General features: G+C 36.4%; 1 protein-coding gene across 1 annotated transcript; it reads right to left on the bottom strand.

Annotated features, from left to right (window-relative positions):
• Positions 1-13263: 13263 nt before the first annotated feature.
• LOC149793492 (protein CFDP2-like) lies at positions 13264-13992 on the bottom strand. The gene has a single exon (XM_089969008.1). It carries the CDS (start codon positions 13990-13992, stop codon positions 13264-13266), a length of 729 nt encoding a protein of 242 aa, XP_089825134.1.
• Positions 13993-22978: the final 8986 nt, after the last annotated feature.

Genomic DNA, 22978 nt, shown 5'->3' with positions numbered 1-22978 from the left:
AAAAGAAAATTCTGTAAGTGTTGTTTGTTTACGCTTTTCTTCCCAGATGCAAATTTGCTAAGAACAAGAGCTCAGGTTAGAATGAATCATTTTGTGTATATGAGAACGAGTTCAACCTTTTCTTTTCTAATTTATGCTTCAAACATTTTTTTTTTTAAAATTAAATGTCAAGGTTTATTTGCCGTTCGTGCCCATTACTCAACTTTTGTGGGCAAAATAACTATTGCCGAACACAGTATAAACTATTCACTGTAATTATGTAAACATATATTAAGAGAGAGAGAGAGAAAGAGAAAGTAAGAGAGAGAGAGAGAGAGAGAGAGAGAGACAGTGATGTTACAGAGTGATTGTTAACATAATAATTCCGAAACCGAACATCTTTTATTTACACAGCAGCAGTGATATCTCACATAATCCAAATACTGTTGAACAAACTTGAATGTCGCTAATATATTTAAGTTACCCCTTCTCAAGAGTCAAAGCCTGTTTTAAAGCATCTGTAATATGCACCTGGAATGAATCCATCACTAAAAGAGATTGTTCCTTTCCTGTATATTTGAGATGTATCTCTTTAATCCACTGCAACATCACCTCCTCATCAATCCAAACATTCTGCACACGTACGATTCATCATATTAGTGCCTGAATATCTTTTAGATCCCTCCACACCATGAAAAATTATCATTGGGGCAACACATCTCCTGCTGCAAAAACTGCAAGTACTCTCGTTAGAAGCTTTTTATCAGTGGCCGAGTGGTCTAAAGCGCTCTCCGTTACGGATCACTGGCAGCTCACCTCTCTCTGCGTGGGTTCGAGTCCAAACCTCAGCTAGCGTGGGTACGTGGGTAAGCCTGCCAGTAGCTTCTCGTAGGTCAATGGTTCTTCCCTGAGTTTTCAAGGGTTCTTCCTCGACCAGTTATACTGGCCGCCATATATAGCATATCGTGTGATGAAAAATAGCGTTAAACCCTAGAACAACAACATCAAAGATGCTTTTTATCCACACCAGTATTGTGAATTCTCACACTTTTAACACCTTTCTTTTTTGACAGTTTGCCCGGGAATGCGATCAAAGTACATGAGTTTTATCCATGTTAATCATCATCTTGGTTTGAAATCGTCTTTTCTTCTTGCCTTCACAAATTCATGGAATAATTTTATTTTCTTCTCCAAATCTTTTGGGAGATGATAGGCCATCGTTGTCCGTGAACAAAGCACAAGATTGTGTAGCTTTAAAAAACCTGTTGCCCAGTTCCTACTGGCTTGAAACTCAATTTCTGGACGTTCACTTGACACAAATGCCTTGGCATAAGCGCATTTCTTCGGACAAAACCCACTTTGCAATTTTTCCAACTCATTGCCATATGACACTGCTCTCCCACTCGCTGCTAAATGTCCCCATTCATTCAGCTGCTGAGAAAAATCTATTTTTGACCAATTTGCAATGGTTGATTTGGTAATTTTTAAATGTCTTACTGTTACTCGAATTCCATGCAATTCTGAGAAATTTACAACTTCCTCTTTTTCCTTGAATGTAAAATCCTTGTAATTCCCTCGCCTGACATCGTCATTTTCATAGGCATCATCTCTCTTCTAACAGGGGTCTCCAATTTCGTGCCTTTTTGCAGCTGGTTCATTTTATTTTACGTCACACTTCTCCTCTCTGACATGCTTTTTTGGTCGACCTATGAGCCTCTTAGGTGAAGCTTTAAAGCAACGCATTTTCTTTCCATGCATGAGGCAAAGTTTCTTCACTAATTGCATATTGCACAACAAACTTATTCATAATAGTGGTGATCTATAATGTGGTTTATTTTGTTTTATTTTTATTCACCTTTATATAAGCGATAACAATGACAGCGAGGGATCACTTTATCCCTTTTTGTGTAAATGTGTGAGAAGTTATTATTTCAAAGTGTTCCATTGTTTCTATTTATTTTTAAAATCCCAGTGAAAACCGGTAGAAAGAAATCAAAGTTGGCTTCCCCATGTCGGCCCACTTTGTATACATATGTATAGTTTTAAAAATAGTCTCCACACTAAAAGGAATCCAAAGTCTGCTTCCGGGGTCGGCTTGCTTTGTAATAAATGAACCTTTGTATTTGATATCCTACAGGTAAGTTCAAACAAAGAGTTTATGGCTGTTACAAGTTGTGTTTATTCAACACCTGGGCTTTCATTTATATGCCATCTGTAGTTATAATTGAGTTCTTAAGTGTAAATAATATACACAGCATTAACTTGCTTTAATAGGACTTTTTGTAACCCATGGAATCAAAAAGATTGTCATTTGTGTGTGTGTGATTAGGATTTTTAACAAAGCTTTAAAAAAAAATCAATCATATCTCCTCACAGTGAACGTATTTCTAATAATGATTTTAGCTTGCGAGAGATTGTCATATTGTTACCCTGGATATAATACACTCTTGGTTATTTTGTACCTTGCACTATGTCAGGCTTGAATGGCAGGTGCTTTTGAGTAAAGGAGTTGATAATTCTCACTCTCTCTCTCTCTCATTCGTATTGATTTTGCAGGATCCAGTTTTCATTCTCATGACATTCAAACCTTTGAGGACAACCAAACATGATTCATTTCACAATATTCACGTCAATGACCAATGTGTTGTGTTGTCTGACAAAAGCAATAAAACTATGGATGGATGCGCTACTTATGCGGAGTTTGTGGATATATTTATCATATAATAAAATGCTAATGTCGACCAAAAAAATGTGAATAAATGATAACTGTACAAGATTAATTTCTTTCATTTTATCACCAAATAAGTATTTTATTTATCTGTTTTATTGTAATGTGGTGTGGCCTGTTGAGGCGGAGGGGGGGGGCGCAAACTGAACACAATTTATTTAATTTCCTGTCTTGGAACATATGATATAAGTTTAAAAAAAATTACCATAAGTTCTGGGACACGAAAGAAAATAATTATGTTTTCGTGTCACAACATATGCGGTAAATACGGTAACTAGAGACAGAACAAAAACAACAGGCAGTGCAAACCAAGATATTTACCCCAAAAGGGTATCTTTTTATTCTTGATGCCAGATGTAGTGCATGGCAGTCTGATTCAAATCAGATCATCACTGTCATACATGAACCCCTGACAGTGACTGTTTAGGAGTCATGTTATGGTGACCTTTGAAAGCAGTTGGGTTCTATGATGTCAAACATTTATTTTGAAGAAACACCAAGCTAGTATTTTCATCGAAATTCAAAGAACTTGGTTTTGGTCATATATTACCGGTAACTATACATCAGAATTATAAACAAACAACAAGGCAAATTTCATAATAAATTTCTGTATTGGAAACGGATTTTTATATAGGTGAGGTATACTGTCTTCTGATAGCTACTGTTAAGCTGTAGAGACTGTACCTCATTCATACTTTTGTTTTGCTGCTCTTTGCTAGAATAACATAAGGAATCAGAGAACCAGCATATTTATATTGCCCCATTTAATGTTGAAATATTCAAATATTCCATGTCTCTCAATAACATTATACCAATATTTTTTTCGAGCAAAAAATGAACTCATGATGGAAGAAAATTGCAACCAGCATGAAGCTATCAAACCTGGGATAAAGGATGGTAAACTTATCATTTTTCCATTTCAAATGGTTCTTGGATTATGACCTGCACATATGAGGCCTTCATTCTCATGAGCCATGCAGTTTGATAATAGCCCATTTCTGAGCATTGTTGTAGATAAAATATGTATTTAAGTTTCATTTAAGATTTTTCTCACACCTTAAAAGTTTTTAAATAAATGTATGTTTTTACTTGTATAAAAGCAACATTTTGTCACATAAACTATATCATAAATTATTTAGCTTTTGAAATCTGGAACTTCAATTTTTTTTAAATAATATGAGATCAGAAATATTTATTGGGATAGCTCTAAAATGGTATCAAATAATCTGGAAGTTCAAGTTCCACTACAAAATACAGAGAGAAAAATCTCATTTTTTGGACCTGGTTTTTTTCTCACCTAAAATTCACTCGAGATCGGAATGCGATTTTGGGTCAGGGTTTTAGACATTTTGGCCTCAGATCTAAGGCATACTGTCTTAAATGCACACAGACAGGTGAACCTTTGCAAAACTAGGATAAGGTGGGCATTTTGAATAAATTGTGGTCTCCATACAAAAATGATGGGTACATTAAGCAAAGAAAAAAAAAAAGAACTCCATCTTTTACCCTTCTGCTCATGTGCAATCAAATTAACCAATGGAAAATGATGTTTCTAATACAACTAGGCATTAGTTTCATAGAAAATCTGTTGAAAGCCGATGTATTACAATGTATTCAGAAATAGCCCCCACCCATAATGTCTTTCCTATGCCCATTTCAGGAAAGAACGACAAAAACCTCTGGGGCTGAATGAGTTAATGGGAGAATTTTCGTGACATCACCAAATCGGAATATTGCTTATTTATTTCATCATTTGTGAATCAGTATTGCACATAAGTTACAAAAAGAGCCATTCTTTGAAAATTTCTAAGAAATTTCCATAAACTTGATTAACCGATTCGGCCCCGATCCCGTCTGTAGGCGTGATGAAGCTGTACGCTACTTCCAAGCTCTGCAGCATCAAGGTCATTTAAGATACACCAAAGTTGATGGTATTAAAAAGAAGCAGACAGATATAGCTCTAAAATGATATCAAATAATCTTGAAGTTGTGTTGCATAACAAAATAGAGAGAAAAACCTCATTTTTTGGGACCCTTTTTTTCACCCAAAATCCGCTCGAGAGCGGAATGCGATTGTGGGTCAGGGTTTTAGACTTTTTGGCCTCAGATCTAAGGCGTACCGGTCTTAACTGCACTCAGACAGGTGAACCGTTGCAAAAACTAGGATAAGGTGGGCATTTGGAATAAATTGTGGTCTCCATACGAAACTGATGGGTCCATTAAGCAAAAAAAAAAAAAAAAAAAAAAACAAACAAAAAAAATTCAAACTTTTACTTGTCTGCTCATACGCAAGCAAATTAACCAATAGAAAATGATGTTGCTAATACAACTAGGCATTAGTCTCATGGAAAATCTGTTGAAAGCCGATGTATTACGATGTATTCAGAAATAGCCCCCTCCCCCAAATGTCTTTCCTACGCACATTTCAGGAAAAAACGACAAAAACCTCTGGGGCCGAATGAGTTAAAGAAAAGATCATGGTTTTGTAAAACAAATGTTCTGCTTGTAGTCTGTGATCTTGCAGATGATTCTGTGACTTGCACATGAAACACCCTGATCTCACACAATGGTGTCTACGTTTCTTCCCACCTTAAATACACTTTCAAAGGAAGATCACATCAGTTGATCAGTTAAATCATTTGTAGACAGTGACCATATAGTTACAATAAACTTCCAATGTTTCTTAGAATTATTATATAATTATATTGTTAGAATTAGAGATAATTTCCAGTCAGAAAATGGAGTCATGCATGTACTTTTTACATCATAAGTAAACAACGAAACAGTGACTGAAGTTTCATCATTTCATCTGCGTTGTAGCAAAATGGTTATACAGATAAGAATAATTAGGCCAACACCATTGATGATAACTATATGTCCTCCTAGGATTATACAAAATTAATATGTGCTTTCTCAGATTGAGCACATTAATTAACCACTGATCTAGACAAATAATTGATGAATAAGGAAATGAACTCATTAGAGTGGTCAGTTTTACAGTAGTTCTCAAACATAATCAGTTTTATATCCAGAGTTGAAGGAAGTTATTTTTATAGAAAGTAAATGATACCATTTTTTTATTATTTCACTTGCATGCAGTGTGGGGGGAATAGAGCTATCACTATGTCCATCCATCTATGGTATTTATGTTTGAGAGAACCTTAGCATAGTTATTGCTATATGGGATGAATTAAAAGGAAATTAAATAATAAGATAAACATATACAATCATTAAAACTTACGGCTAAATTATTTTTTATATAAACCTCACACATGCATCATATTAAAAAAAAATTACTTTTAAAACTGTTCTGCCACTGGCCGGAATTATTATTCCCTTTAAATTCAGAGTAGTGCTTTGAATTTTCTCATTAAATATAAATAATTTTGAAATGTGAACTTATTTGCCTCATTATTTTTTAGATTTACAGAACCAAATGTTCTATTATGTGTGCAATCGTATAACATGTTTGATATAAACCCTGAATCTGAGACATGAAAGTGACAAACTAGTTGAATTAAGCATGTGGCTGGGTTTATTTTCTCCACAGAATTGGCAAGGCCAAATAAATTATACCCCCAACCCAGACCCACCTCTACCTGAGGAAACCAGATACTAATATCAGTTGAAAAACTGCACATTGATTAATCTCACATGTGATGGTCTTATGTACCAGTTTATAGCCATTGGAAACATTGCCATCATGGTTGCTAATTGCAAGACTTTTGTCATTAGAAAAGACCTCCAACAGGTGTTCTGTAACCTGAGACATATTTTTTACCTTGGATAGCACAGGTAACAACTTTAGTTTTGAAATTGTGACTCCTGATCCTGAAATCAGCTCTTGATCTGATGTATTAAAAGCCTGTAATAAAGAAAAGAAACAAAGATAACAAATAATCCAGACAATTTTATATTTCAAGTTATTCATTACAGTTTAAAACTAATTTAACATTAAGCTTTTACAAAAAGACTAGTATTCAGTTTAATTAAAAAACAGAATACCTTAATCACAAAACCCAAGAGATAATAAGGTGTCAGTTGTCAAAAAGTACCATCAAATTTCATCTGACTAAAATGTATGTCAGTAAAACTTGAAAATATGTCTTAACTGGCTAATGTGTCAGAATTTGATTCCATTATGACGACATTAAAGTGTAGCCCCACAAGTGCAAATAGATTTGTGTTCTTAATAAATTTACCACACTGCACATTACCTTTACAAGAGCACCTGACTGACATAAATAAATAGATTAATACCAATGTGAGCATATGGCTATTCAAAATTGTAATATTATAATTACTCTTTTGAGTAGTTTCTTGAATTTCAGGTAATTTAGCTATTTAAAAGTCCCTTGCAAAGTAATTAAATGTTGCAGTATAGCACACATTTTGCCTAAATGTTTCTTTCACAAAATGCTACCATTAAAACACCATTGGGGTGATCTATGGTTGCCATGATTGTCATGTTTGGTTTCAGGTTTCACTGATGTCTTGGTAAACAAAATATTTAAACAGCTATTTTCACTATTTAGGAAAAAGTATTCAGATTTAAATGTTTGATTATTCATTTCAGCTCCAGCAGGTATTCTTAAAAAATGTTTTTGTTGTAACATTAAGTTTTTAAAAATATGAAATTCATATAATTGTCAGTGTCATGCAAACTTGTAAGTCAGTTGAAGAACTTTCACTTGTGGCCTGTGGTGATGGTTCATTTACAGATCATCTGGTTACTACAATTTTGGATGTTTGGCTGCTGTGATAAATACTAGGGGAGGTTAGTTCACTATGATATTGAATTATCAATTGAGCTCCTACAGGTTTTGGTGATCGAACAATCCTGGGCAATGTTGTTACATTTATTACAGTCATCTTTCTTAGTGTAGGAGTTTGAACACTGCTGTAATGGACTGTGACAGTTGTGCAAGGGTGGTAATATTAATCAGTATGCTCACAAATGCCTTCACGGTGTTAAAGAAGGTTTTTGTGCCAGAGAGCCTTCTATCATTCAACCTGTTCAGTTTGTTAGGTGGTAATTGTATGCAATGCCTTGGCCTTCTCCAACTCTACAATTTTCTCATCTTTGTGATTAAATTTCTCCTTTGAAATCTTTATCTCATCCTGCATTTGTTTATTTTGTGATACAAGCTTTTCACTGTTTTCCTGCAGTTTAAATATGTCATCACTGTCTGCAATAAATATTGTTTGCTTATCAGTCTTACCCATGCTAACATGTGAACTTGTATCCGAGTCTTTTGGAACATGGGGTTCATCTGATGCTGCGATTAGCTGTTCCACCAGTTTGTCCTTCACTAAGGTCATTTTGTCTTTCAATCTGTCTCCCTTCTAAAATTTATCTTTGTGTTAATACTCTCTGATTCCATGTTCCGTTTTACCTTGGTTTGCTATTTATACATAAAATTACATGGTCTAAAAAAACTTTGCTGAAATAACTTTTGTTGTACGTTAGCATTGTGTATTTTCCTGTGCATGTGTGTGTATGTGTCATTTGGATTTTTAAGATACCTTTAACAACTTTTCAGTCATATCGCTATGATATATGCAGTGTGGTAGTTTATAGTTATGTATAGCACTGGGGCATCATGCTGCAGTCAAGTAGTATGACGTTCCACCCAGTCACATTATCCTGATACTCGGCCGACCAGTCCTAACACTAACCTCTTAATGCTGAGCACCTAGTGAAAAAGCGGTTAATACCATTTTTATAAATTTTGGGGATGACTCAGGCAGGATTTGAACCTGTGACCCCCTGCATCCAAGGCATATGCTCTAACCACTAGCCCAGTGGTTGTATTTTCCTGTACATAAAAATACATAATTCGTTTTAAATACTTAGTGAAACAAATGATGTATTTTTAGCTTCATTTATTGACACTGACCAGAAATTCACTGAGTTAAAGATTAAGAAAAATAAAAGGTGATGGGTGGAATGAGTGGGAAATATAATAAAATATAATGTTTAAATACTGGAAATATTGGGCACTCAGATTAGGATTTTTAGAGATTCATAGTTATATTTCAGGTCCATGTAGGAGCTAAGTCTAGGCTCTTGGTTTGTGTATACATTGGGTCATATGCAGTGCCGGAAACGTATGAATGTTTGGTAATTTAATAAGATAAACGACTGTTCAGAGTCTGAAAAGTTCATATCTAAATTTAAGCATAATGTTTCGTTGTAATTTGTTTTTGTTATTGTTGGGGTGGGGTAGAGGAAGGCAGATATAAAATGTAAGTAATTTTGTCATATAGACAATATAACATTTAATGATCTAATATAACTTTTCGACCAATTGTTTAATTGATTGCAGGGGTGTGTGGTTTCTGTAATAATGTTTCCCTGATAAAATAATGCTTTTGCAATTATCAGAAAACATAATAAAAATAGTTATTTCTACAAATTACAAATAGAGCAAGGTCATTTATTTCAAGCTGTTTGGAGGGCATGCATTTTGTTTCCCCAAAAAACCCACCAGCCTACCCCACCCCAACATTAATTATATCCTGGCCACATTCTGATTATAATAACTCTGTGTTATATTTTATGTGCTTCTTATAAGCTCTGATAAATATATGGATTATTCAAAAATGTATATAATGTTTAGTAAAGTGAGTTCCCATTATTAGTGAGACTAACAGTAGCAACAAAATGTGTAGATCATATAAGTAATCAGAATCTATTCAAAAAGATAATTTGACCTCAGTCTATATTTAACAATTTAATCCATGGTGAGACTGTCACTTTTTGCGAAATCGCCAACATATCTAACCACGCAAAGGTAAATGAATTCACTGTACATTATTACTCAACCATGCAAAGGTATATATGTTGTGTATATGTAAACATGTATAATAGATGTAGTTTAAACTATGTTTAATTTCTTGTATTATGTCCATGACCATAGGACAGAGTATACAATCTGAAATCCATTATGTGTACCTGACTTCTTTCATTGCATCGTGATGGAGAAGCAAAATAGTTTTGCTTAAGAATGGTAAGTTATCGGATGTCATTGTGCCACATGGATTAAATGTTAATAAATCAGTTGCTTAATAATGTATTGATACTTTTTTGTATTGTTCTAGATGCATTTAATGAGCTCATAAGGTACATTAATACTTTCGTGAAAAAATTTACACACCTTTATTCCTTGGGATGTTTTTAGAATGGCTAGCAATATTATGATCATGGGGTAATTTGTTTTAACATTTATAATCTTGCAGAGCATATTACTTTCCTTGCAGACCCAATGCTTGAGACAGAAGAAGCAATCACTGTGCATCAACCAACAAATGATTCAGAAACTAAAATTGAGGTCCAGACACTGCAATATGTTGCCCTTTGTAAGATATTCTTTGTCAACAAAATGAGTGTGGCTTTTATGCCATGTAAATATATTTCTGACATGTGCCACCTGATTCCTTTACAGGAGTGTCCACTCTGTGAAGCATTAATTAAGGAGAAGATAAATATACATTTAATGTGATTATTTTAAGCTCTGATATATATGTATAACAGATACGTTAACTTCCAAATAGGTTTAATTTCATGTTCTTTATCCATGACCATAGTACAGAGTGAACAATCTGAAATCCATTATGAGTATCTAACCTCTTTCTCTCAATGTGTCATGATGGAGAAACAATTTTGGTTTCACATTAGACTGGTAAGATATTTGACATCATTGTGTTACATGGATTAAATGTTAACAGTTCACTTGCTTAATAATTTATTGATATTTTTGTATATTTTTCTAAATGCATTTAATGAGCTCATAAGTGTGACTTTCATGAAAAAAAAATGGTACACAGTTATTCCTTTGGATGTTTTTAGAATGGCTTGCACTATTATGACTTTGGGGTAATTTGTCTCACAATAATAATCGTTCAGATCACTCTGCCTTCTTTGCAGACCCAGTGCTTGAGAAAGCAGAGGCGCTGTCTGAGCGTCAACCCAGTCTTTATTTAGAAACTATGAAAGAGAAGCAGGAACTGCATCAAGCTGCCCTTTGTAAGATATGCTTTGTCAACAAAATGAGTGTGGCTTTTATGCCTTGTAGCCATATTGTGACTTGTACCAACTGCAGTATTGCTTTACAGCATTGTCCAGTCTGTAGAGTATTAATTAAAACGATGATGACTATATGTTTTGCCTGAATATTATTAACACATGTAGTAATTTAGATTATGCAAATGGAAATATTTTCCATAATTGAGTTCCCTTTATTAGTGAGATACAAAATAAAACATTGTATAGATCTGACATGTAATCATAATCCATCTATAAAGAGAATATTATTTTACTATCTGTTAAAAGTATTTAATTAGAGAAGGATTCCAATCTGATTCACTTTTTTGTGAGAGGTATATGTAATGTGCATAGTAACACAGCTACATACTCTAAAGTATTTAATATCTTCATTTAATATATTAGTTTAAAAGTAGCATTAATTACTAAAAGGTTCTTCTTGTTATAAGAATAGACTTATCCCAATCAATCAATCCTCTCTGCACCGTCTGGTGCTTGAGGCGACGCAAGGGAGCACCATTTTGGTCTGTTGGCTGCTGTTATGGGGGCGGTCTGCAGGATGAGGCTTCTAGTCTTGAGTTCTCGCTCCACGGTTCGGCGCCAGGTCTCTTTGGGTCTGCCAAGGTTCCTTTTTCCCTGTGGAGTCCATCTCAGTGCCACCCTTGGTAGTGAGTCAGGGGGCATTCTGCAGATGTGGCCGTGCCATCTCCATCGACGAGTTGCAATGGTCTCAGCAATGGTGCTTGCCGGAGTTCCTCGTTCGAGATCATGTTTGCCCAGAAGACCCTCATGATCCGTTGCAGGCACTTGGTCTGGAAGACTTCGAGCTTGCATTCTATGTTAGCAGTGGTCTTCCAACTCTCTGACCCGTACAAAAGGACGCTTAGCACGTTCTTCTTAAAGATACGGATCTTCGTGTAGGCGCTGAGGTTTGTTGTCCTCCAGATGGGATTCAGCATTGCGAAGGCCTGGTTGGCCTTGCTGATTCTTGTGGTGACTTTCCTTGTGCTATCTCCATCCGTGGTGACCTTGCTGCCCAGGTACGTGAATTCGTCTACTTCATGCAGAGGCTGGTCGTTGATGGTGATTAGGTGGCCCACTCTAGTGTTCTTCCTCAAGACTTGTGTCTTCTCTATGTTGACTCGAAGCCCTATAGTGCTTGCTGTCTGTACCAACTGTTGTGTCTTCTGTTGGATATCCTGGTGTCTCCTTGCCAGCAACCCGATGTCGTCGGTATAGTCCAGGTCATCCAGCATTGAGGTCAGCGTCCACTGTATTCCTTGCCTTCTGCCCTCTGTGGTGCGGCGCATGATCCAGTCAATGGCCAGTGAGAAGAGGAACGCTGAGAGAATGCATCCTTGTTTCACTCCGGTTTCCAGGTTAGATGGTTCAGTGAGTAGGTTGTTGTGGATAACTCTGCACTCAAAGTTCTCGTACAGGGGCCTGATGACGTTGACAAGTTTCTGGGGGATGCCGTAGTGTCGTAGGATCTTAAACAGAGAAGCTCGGTGCAAGCCGTCGAAGGCCTTCTCAAAATCCACAAAGACCACATGAAGGGATCCATTACACTCTTGGGACTGCTTAAGGATGTGTCTCAGAACAAAGATGTGGTCAATGCAGGATTTGCCCTTCCTAAAGCCCGCCTGTTCCTGGCGTAGGATGCCGTCCACAGCTCTTGTGATGCGTTGGAGAATGATGCGACTGAAAATCTTACTGGAGATGGATAGTAAGGTGATTCCTCGCCAGTTGTTGCGGTTCCCCATATCTCCTTTCTTGGGAAGTTTGACGATGATTCCTGTTTTCCAGTCATTCGGTGCTTCCCAGATCTTTTGGAGACACTGGCAAAGAAGCTGCGGTGTCTTTGTGTCTTCTGCCTTCAGCATCTCTGTACATACTCCATCATCGCCAGGTGCCTTCCCATTCTTCAGATTGTGGATGGCCTGCTTGACCTCCTCAACAGTGATGTCGTCGCAGTTGATGTCAAGGTCTTCCTCTGTTTCAGGAATGTCAGCAAGTACTGGTGGGTCTGGACGATTCAGTATGGGCTCAAAGTGTTGCTTCCATCTCTTCAGCTTCTCCTCCTCCACTGTGACACGAGTTCCATCTTCATCTTTCCCCGGGAGGTTGTGGTGCTGGCCGTAGTCGCCCTTCAGCTTCTTGGTGTTCTGGTACACCGTCTACATGTCTTTCTGCTCTGCTGCTGCCTCCGCCTCCTTTGCCAGTCTCTCTGTGTATTCTCTCCTGTCTCTCCTTGCTGATTTCTTTACCTCCTTGTCTTTTCCTCTATACTCCTTCGAAATTCTCTCTTTCAGTCTTGGTGACTTGGAGTCCAAACTTCTCTCCTTAATCTGTCTTCTCTCGTCTATGCGAGTCCATGTCTCTCCTGATATCCACTCTGTCTTTTGCTATTCCTATAACGTAAAACTACTTATCATGCTTCCTTCATTGCTCTGTTGAAACTGTCGATGGTCAGCGCTGTCTCATCTTCTAGAACACTAAACCTATTCCTTTAGGCCAGCCTAAACTCTTCCTTCACTTTTGGATCTTTCAGCTTGGCCACATCGAAGCGCTGATTCCTGGACACCCCTATCCTAATTTTCCTAAGCTTCAAAGTCACCCTGGCCACCAGAAGACTATGGTTGCTACCCATGTCAGCGTTCCGCATCACTCGCACGTCCTGCAGGGAGTGTTTCCATCGGCCATTGATGATGATGTGGTCCATCTGGTTCTGAGTTCTGCCGTCTGGTGACGTCCATGTGAGCTTGTGGATGACCTTGTGCTCGAACAGGGTCCCTCCTATGACCAAGTCATTCTCTTCAAAAAACATGACCAGTCTTTCCTTGTTGTCGGTCATCACACCTACTCCATGGCCCCCCATGGTCCTCTCTCTGTCTTTACTGTCGCAGCCGACCCTAGCATTGAAGTTGCCAAGTAGCAACAACACGTCACGTCGAGGGACGTCCTCTAAAACGGCTTGAAGAGCGTCGTAGAAGGTGTCTTTGTTCTCTTCTTCCGCGTCGTCTATTAGTGTATATGCCACAATAACAGACAGCTTGGCGTACTTAGAGTTCATCCTGACGTACATCAGGCGCTCGTTCACTGGTTTCCACTGTAGTACGGTGTTGGTCTTGTCCTTGCTGATAATGACGGCGACCCCCTCCAGGTGGTCATTATCCTTCCTTCCGGACCAGATGATGACTTCTCCGGAGTTCAGCTTCTGCTTCCGGCACCTGTACATCGTGCTTCTGTTACACCCATGAGGGTCAATTTGTAGTGATTCAACTCGCTCACTGCTTGTGCCAGTTTTCTAGTCTGGTTGAGCGTTCGCACGTTCCAGCATCCAACTCTGATCCATGCTTTTGGTGTCAGGAGTTCCGCTATCAGGATGGGGACGTCCTGATGGTTTTGTTCTCCATCCGTCATAGAATCAGTTGCAGTCTTATCCCAGCTGAATGTAAATTAATAGTTCTTATATTTGGCATAAGCGTGATATGCGAGCGGGTCATGCACATTGTCATGCACTTTGCAAAACCATTCAAAAACGTCATTTGAATATTGGTTCAAGCATAATTCTCTTTCTATTTGCTTCATTTTCCCACTGCTGCTGAATAACCTCCTTATCGGTTATGACATTTTTGAGTCTTTTCAACCTAAGATTGTTTTATTCGAGTCTTATTTTTACATCAAATTGTTTGGCAGGTCCCCCTCCCCACCTCACCCGATGTTGTCAAGTAGAATAACCAACTTTCGTCTAATAAAATACGCCTCTGTTTACGTGATGACATGTTAATGTTTGGTAATGATTTTTTTGGATGTTGCTAACTGTATGTGATTTAATTATGCATACTAAAACTTTTATCAAGTGGACAAAATGCTTTCTTTGTAAATGAAGCGATAATGTGTTGTTACCTGATTGCAGTAATTGTCTGGTACCCTGTTTTGCTCAAGGTCAAGGTATATTTCTGTGTATGTGTTAATACACAATCTGTTTTTAGCCTATGCTGACCCTGTAATGATCTTGACAATTACGTCAAGTTGTAATTATCAAAGAGAAGAACTCGACAGATGTTAGTCCAAGTTTCCTCTGACCCTTGCCACCCCATTTTTGATATTTGGACATTTATGTTGGGATGTAGGGTCAGAGTCCAGTGTCTATCAAAAAGTTGGAATTCGCCAACACTATTTGCTGTCGGCATAGGTAGCTGCTTACTTGCCCGCCTATCAAACTTGAATGACTTTTCATCGAGATATATCTGCATGAATTCGATAGGAATATGATTTATTTTCTCAAAAATCTTGAGCATATCATTTGTTGTGTCTTTAATCCAATGACATTCGAAACTAAAATACATCATCGCTGAAATTTGACCTGGATCTCGCCATTTGCATTCCGAGTCACATGGCTATACAAATTTCGCATCCTAAATGTCAATGACATCAGAGGTCAGATAGTCATGTGATATTAACTAGTACATAGAATTTGAAAATATTACATAGAAGTCACATAATGTTTGTAAATACATATATTGCACAATTAATCCTCAATATATGTATTCTGAGAACAATGACCAGATTCTGTTGGTACTGCAGCAGGGTGGAGAAAACCATTTTCAACCAGTAAGCATGTGTGAGCGATGGTTTGTAGGTAACACATGACAACTGCACTGAGATGTGCCCTCTGCTTCGTGAATCTAGTTTTCTTCAAGTTGCTGAAACATTTACAAATTACTGGTCATGTTTTCAGAATAAATATTTTGAGAAGTTTGTGTTCTTTCATTTCTCTATAAAGATTACGTGACTTTCATTCATGTTTGTTTTGTTTACCTAAAACAACACTAGCAATGGTGTAATTTGCGTCTTGGTTGTCAGCGGATTAAAGATATAATGAATGCCGTGCTCGTGATTTTTGAGAAAATAAATCATATTCCTATAGATTTCATGCAAGTATATTTTGAAGAAAGGTCGATAAAGTTTACTAGGCCAGTTAGAAAGCGGCTACCCTATGCCGATACCTAATGATGTCGGCCAACTTTTTGATAGGCAATGGACTCTGACCCTACCCCCCAACATAAATGTTCAAATAACTTAAATGGGGTGGCAAGAGGAAACTCGGACTAGACAGATGTGTGAAGCCCAAAACTCCATCATACCATTGTTAAACTCATTTCCTGTAAACATTGGCTTTAATAACAATGATATACTATTAATCTTACTGTTACATGTACTTTAGTCAACACTTCTTTGAGTAATGTAAATTTGACATTGGGACACATGTATTGAGAACAGAGATAATCTGATTACTTGCCTTATGTCATGAATTAATTATTGGTTCTGGATACATTTGAAGAAAAATAAGTGGCCGTTCTTGAGAGGTACTTTTAAATACAAACTCAACGGGGCCAAAAGTTTCTGGCCGTAAAAGCCAGGTGGCAGCTACTCAGTGGGGCCATTCAGGAGGGGGGACTACTGTATAGCACTGTCATTTGTCGGGTCTTCAGATTCGTGGTGTGCAGCAATTATAACGTATCTATTGAACCAAAAAAAATGTGAATATGCATTGAATGTGTTGATAATATTTTAATTTTTTTTACTGTTGTGTTACTGTTTAGATTTGGTTCACCTGTTGTTTCAGGGCTTATTTTTTTGTTGGTGGGGGCGGTAAGAAAGGTCATTTTTTGTGGTTATTCTGTTAATATGGTATGCTTGATATTTTAAATGTTGAGATCATTTTCAGCTGTATATACGCTTAAACATACAGTCTAGTATTGTCTATTTTTTACACCTCATACTTTTGTTGAGTCTTCAAATTCATTGTTTATAGCAATCATAAAGTCTATAGTATGCTAATTTCATATGTAACTAATTATTGCAGAGTGCATTTTTCATATTTTAATTAGTTTTCAATGTTATATGTCTTTCTTTTGATTTTGATCACTTTTTTCTCTTTTGTTTTTAATGAAATATTAATGTGTTGTGGTTTAAATCTTAAAGTGGAATGTCATACATTTGAAATGTTCATCACATTTTCAAAACTATAGACCAATGGTCCAAGCAATGGTTAGTAACTTTTAACACATCAAAGACTGAAGTTATGATCTTCTCCAACAAATTAGACCCAGTTTTTCCAAAGCTTGAGTTTCAGAATGAGATTTTCACTTTGTTGAGCATCATAAACACCTTGGATGACATTTGCTAACTCTGATAGATTTATGAAACATGTTGATAATATCTCTTTAAATTCATCTACAATGCTAAGTATTTTGAGGTCTGTTAAAAACAATGTAGTTCAGAAAACATAAAGAATTTACCTTATACACGCCCTCTCCTAGGGTTTGCTGATATGATGTGGGATAATTGATCAGCCATTACATTATTAAGACTCAAAAGATTGCAACTTGAAGTGGAAAGAATTGTAATTGGACTTAATGGTAGTGCTTCTTATAATATTTACAGAGAAATCAGATCACATTCTTCGAAAGGAGAAAATTTAATAAAGTCTGTACTTTTCACAAAATTGTATATGATATATTCTTCTCCCTCTTACCTCTAAGATTTGGAACCTCCATTAGTTGGACATGCAACACAATATAATTGAGAAATAAAATTAACTTTCAGCAAGTACATAACAAGACCAGAAATCTCCAGAAATTATTATATATCTTCCACATTGATTGTTTGGATCACTTTGTTGGATTCATAACATTGATATGTATCAATTTCATGATACACATATATTGTCTAATTTATTTATGCCTCACACATTTTTTATTCATGATTTTTTTCATCAATAATTTTAAATCTTATTAGGATTTTGCAAGCGTTTGTGCTTGTAAATTGGCTGAAATTGTGATAAAAACTGTTTTTCTTTATAACAATTTGTATGCCTTTGGAAATATTTCATAAGTAGGTTAGAAGCATACCTGTGATACTTCTAAAGCACTGTACTGTCAAAAGACTAGCTTCGATTTATGTCCCTAAAATCGGATAAAAATTACATTTTCATAGATAGACTTATCTCTATCATATCATCTTACATTATCAACAGGACTTCAAATTTGTACCTTTTATGATTTCATAGGAACATACCAAAATCATGATGAAATGTGATGAAATGGTAATGGGATCCTGAAAAATGCAATTTTAGCAGGAAATGTACATGCTTTAAGAAGTCATCATATATATGAATTTGAAACATTTACTATTTAAAACGAACTAAGCAAAATACACTTGAGAATATGGAAGTTTCTTTTTTGAAAATGATACAGTTTAATGAAAGGTAATTCATCAGTCTTTATTATTTATTTCTGGCAGTGTTCCACTACAATGGCCTACAGTTACCAAAGTTTGAAATGGAATTTACAAAATTCATTATTGTTTTCTTCTCGTGTTTTTCCACAGGAATCTGCTTTCTTATAGTTTATGCCTTGTTCACAAATATTGTGATTGTTGATTGTCAATAAAATTATCATGATAATGCATGTGCTTTATTTTCGTTAAAAGTTCAGAAGTTTTGAGAATATTTCTCCTTCCTCGGGCAAGGCACATTACTCCAGCTGTCTCAGCACTAAATAGCCTACGTGTGTTTATTTGTTGAAAACTAAAATCCTAGCTGAAGGCCATATGAACTTTAAGAATGGTCCTGGATCGATATTGGAAATGTTTCATTGTGACTTGTATGACAGACTACCGTTCATGTGCTCATTAAGGTTTTATGTTCAAAATTGATTCATGTTGTTTATCCCTCCTGTGCCCTTGCAAGATAGGCTTTCATTTCACTAAATCAGCCGCTTTTTGTCCTCTCTCTCTCGTTCTGTCTGCACAAGCGGAAACTTTTATTGAGCACCATAGCAAGACTACCACTGAAATTAGAACTAAAATTATTGCACATTGCTTTCTTTTGTTTTACCTCACGTGGCTAAAGGCAGATACCTGTACCATTATGTACAGGGAGCAGGCATAAACGCCATGCAAATGTGCTCAACAGAAACACTTTTAAATATAATCTAAAAAATAAAATTCCCACAACAAAATGTGACCAAACATGAGAATATCCTTCCATGATGGCCTTTTAGATTTTTACAAATGATGCTGATCGCCATGAAATATATTTGATTACCTTTAATAAAAAAGGATGAAAAAAACCTTGCAGCAATTTCTGATGACGATATGTTTTGCAGAATTTTAAATAAATTTGACAGAAGCTATAGAGGCATAAAGAGCTGTCAGATTTATACAAATTATGCCAGTCCACAATAAAATATGGCTGCCATTAATCAAAAGAGGTCAGTATTCAATCTTTGTTGAGAAACCACTAAACTGAATTTGACCAAATTTGATGCAAAGTATCCTGGACTAAATTTGTCCGAATGGTGCTAATCCATAAATGCAGATTATTGTCAGACACTTTTGCACAGGAGAACATTTGTTTTGTACCAATAAATTTATCCTAGGGTGGACTTTTAAAAAAAAAAAAAGATTTCTAAAATTTGAAAAATATTATGATAAAGAATTTTAAGCTTTTGTACAAAAAATGACACCACTTAATAAATAGGAGGTTTACACTCTTGTTTCATTTATGCAACATTACTTGTATCAGATTCACAAAGCTATAAATAGAAATAATTTCTTTTAAAAGAATCTCAACCTAACAATTAACATCTGTTAGCAGCAAAATTTGCATTGCATAAATTAGATTTAACCGTACTTTGATCTTTTAGCAGCTGTATAATTAACCCTTTAATCCAGTGGATTTTGAGGTTGCCAGTCTGTTCATTAATAGACCTGCCAAGATGTTATATCCTTGTATTTTGATGTATTACTCATGCGTTTATATGTTTGATTATGCATCCGGGTGCCTGAGTAACCGAATGGTTATAAGTGCTGGGTCTTTGATTCCGGGACACATCAACTGCTTTAGGCTTCAGACCAATGGCTACGTGGTTCAAGCCCACCAAACATTGAAGACATGGTACTCATAAATTGTCTGACCTACCTATGATAAGGTGCAGTTGTTGGCATTTCAACATGCACAGTGTTACTTTCATGTACTGTGGCTGAAATTTCTTTGGATATTGTACTTGCGCAAAATGTACATGAACTAAACACACAGCTAACCGAAATGACTTCTCTCATATGCTTGAAAAATCAACCTGAATTAGTCAAAAGTACACTTTCTTTCGCATTATTAAAATAGGGGAAAAACAGATTTTGTCAGATTAGACAATGCTAGCTTCTGAAAAGTCAATGAACGAATTGCAAAATATTTAAAAAGTCAAAGAAAGTTATAAACTCTTTTTTTTAACAATTTACTTAAGAAGTCATGGAAGTGAAAATGACCAAGCAGAGCTACCAGTGTTTTGATTGGTGCACATCAGAACTAAGGCCAAAATTGTGCATTTTATGCACCAAACTAAAAGGAATTAAAAGCACTTTTAACATAAGATATACATGGTCTTTTTCAACTGGCCGGTATAGCCAGTTAAGAGAACCTGGGAAATTCATGTTCTTTAAAAATGTAATTCTGTGCAAAATGTTAAACTGTAGAGTGCCACTATATTTGACATCCATATAAATCAAACTGCTACAAAGAAAATTAAAAATCAAGGTAAATGATTGATGTAATTATTATCTTGCATTGTTGATAAAATAACAATTTGACTTTAATAAAAATGGCAGAAGATAAATTATTTAGAATACGCATGTAGGTACTCTCCTTGTCTTACTAGGATCGCTCAGATAATTGTCCTTATTGGGGTCTTTCAAGTTCTTTTGCTTCAGAGTTATGTCAAAGTAGACGAACTTGAAGCTAAAATTTGATGGTTATAAGAGGTTTCCACTAAAATTTAAAGCAATATAATCTTCAAATTATTACTCTAAACAAAAGGGAAAGAACATTTTCTAAACTATCTGGTAGGCTGGTGAAAGAACTTGATGTAGAAATATCGGAATAGATCCTCAAGCCAGTCTGACATTGGACTCAAAATGTAATTAAAGGAGTGGTGATCATTTTGAATTTTTACTGAATCTTTTGAGATGCCATGCAAAGGAGAAAATATTGAAATCTTCTCGTGAGAAAAACACACCTTGGAAATTTTGGATATTTTGGAAACAGTTTTTCATGTAACATAATCCTTAGGTCACCTGAAAAGAAAATGAATCTATTAGAATGATCAATGAGAGGGTAAATTAAATATGGACCTGATTCTAATAGAATGCTTCACGCATAGTATTTATGGTGCAAATAAGAAGATATTGTAGCATACTGGTGCCACTTTCATGACTGAAGACATGACTTGACTGTACTCATATGGATTGAGAGCAATGAGGTATCAAAACAAATATAGGTGATCTCTTGTTAGCATAGATCAATGGGTTATTGTTGTTGTTGTTGTCGTGGGGTTAAACGCCATTTTTCAGCACATGATAGGATATGCATGGCAGCCAGTATTAATGGCGGAGGGAGAACCCCTGGAAGAATCACCGACCCATGAGAAGCTACTGGCAACTTTTCTCACATACACAGATTGGCCGAATCCTAGACTCGAACCCACAAAGACAGAGTTGAGATGGCAGTGAACCATAACGGAGAATCAATGGATTATGGATGCAAGTATCTTCAGTTCACATCAAGATTGTGTGAGTAATATTGGCCCATTTCTTGAGATTATGAGGATGAGTGCCGAGAAGGCCGGGGTGTCTAAATGACAGCCTGATGCGTCTAAGATACCAAACCAGCTATGTTGGTAGAGAACAAATCAGTTGATATGCAGACTATAATCATGTCTGCGCTTGAATCTTGCCGAGGGTAGCCTGTAAGCATTCGCTGACATTTGACATATCATTGCCAAATATGTAAAACGACCAGGAGTTCGAGCTGTCTTACACATCCGACGATGAGTGTAAAATATTGACGAATTATGTAGTACAACCCAGGTCGCCTTCTGGCAGGGAAAGGACGTCCCCGCCACCGACGATTAGTAGGAGACAATGACAACCTCAGAAACTTATTCTTATCAGAAGCAGGACCGAGAACATTAATGCCTTATCACAGAAACACGGAGACTCGTCAAGAGTTCCTGGCGGACATGGTCATATGCCTAATCGTGGTAAGGGATCCAAGGGGTCTCGCAAATAGTGAAAAAGCGGAACATGAAGACCACCAACACGTAATAACCGATTACCACGCCATAAAGCCGTCAAGCTGGTTTATTGAACTCGGCTCCAGCAACTTGGACGATGCTGCAGAGCCTGCCAACTAGAGGTTCCCCGTAGGTCTACCCTGGTCACAAAGTGCAGAAATACGTGCCAGCATACGATCCCAAGGGTTGTATCTACGAGGTGGAGCGTATGTACGCAGAGGAACTATACAACACACACAGGGATGGTAAGCAAACGGCAGAAAGTATTTATTATTAATTTCAAATTGAGCATGAATCTGCACCTATTGCCTTAATATTCAGTTGTGTTTTGTTTAATGCTTAATTGTAAATAGTACAAGTTTTCTCTGTCATGGAACTCTTTTTAATATTTCGCTATTTGTTTCTTTTCCTAACCAGACAGAGTGATGCACGAGGTCATGGACGGACTAAAACACAATTTGCCATTTGTTAATTTGTATGGCGGTGCTATCAAGGTCATGCTTCCATTTACAAAGCAAATTATTAAACACATGGCTAGCATAATTATTTATATTTATATCCAGACGGATATTGTTGCTTTCAGTACTAAAATGTTTGCCAAATCGATGTTTTTAGTCAGCTACCCAAACTGTCTTACGACTTTTGAGACATTTATAAATCTCTCGGTTTTCCTACTTATTGACTTAAGGTTGAAATTTGCAACTTATAGAACATTCAAACGATCTGGAAATGAAGATGGATCAACGGGGGTATTATTTACTTGACATTTTACTTCCTAAATATACAAATTCCATGAATAATAACATTAACAATTCGTGGTAGAGTGTATTTTTATCTGCTCTTGATTTATATACGTCACGATTTCTCTTGGAAACGGATAGAAACAGCTAATAATTAAAAGGATGTAGAAGCGGCAGTAAACTCGGAAAATATTTATGAATTTTAATATGACAGTTCCAAGCCAGCTTTTCCCCCTAAACTTCTATCACTCAGTAGAGCACACAGGGCGATACAGGTATAATGTAGAAAACGCCATACCAGTAAGCAATATCACAGACAAAGACATTGATGTGTTACAATAGATGT

This window comes from Sinohyriopsis cumingii, chromosome 8, assembly GCF_028554795.1.
Source record: "Sinohyriopsis cumingii isolate HCF-2022 chromosome 8, ASM2855479v2, whole genome shotgun sequence".
In the NCBI taxonomy this organism is placed as follows: domain Eukaryota; kingdom Metazoa; phylum Mollusca; class Bivalvia; order Unionida; family Unionidae; genus Sinohyriopsis; species Sinohyriopsis cumingii.
This window is presented reverse-complemented; position numbering and strand designations above follow the sequence as displayed.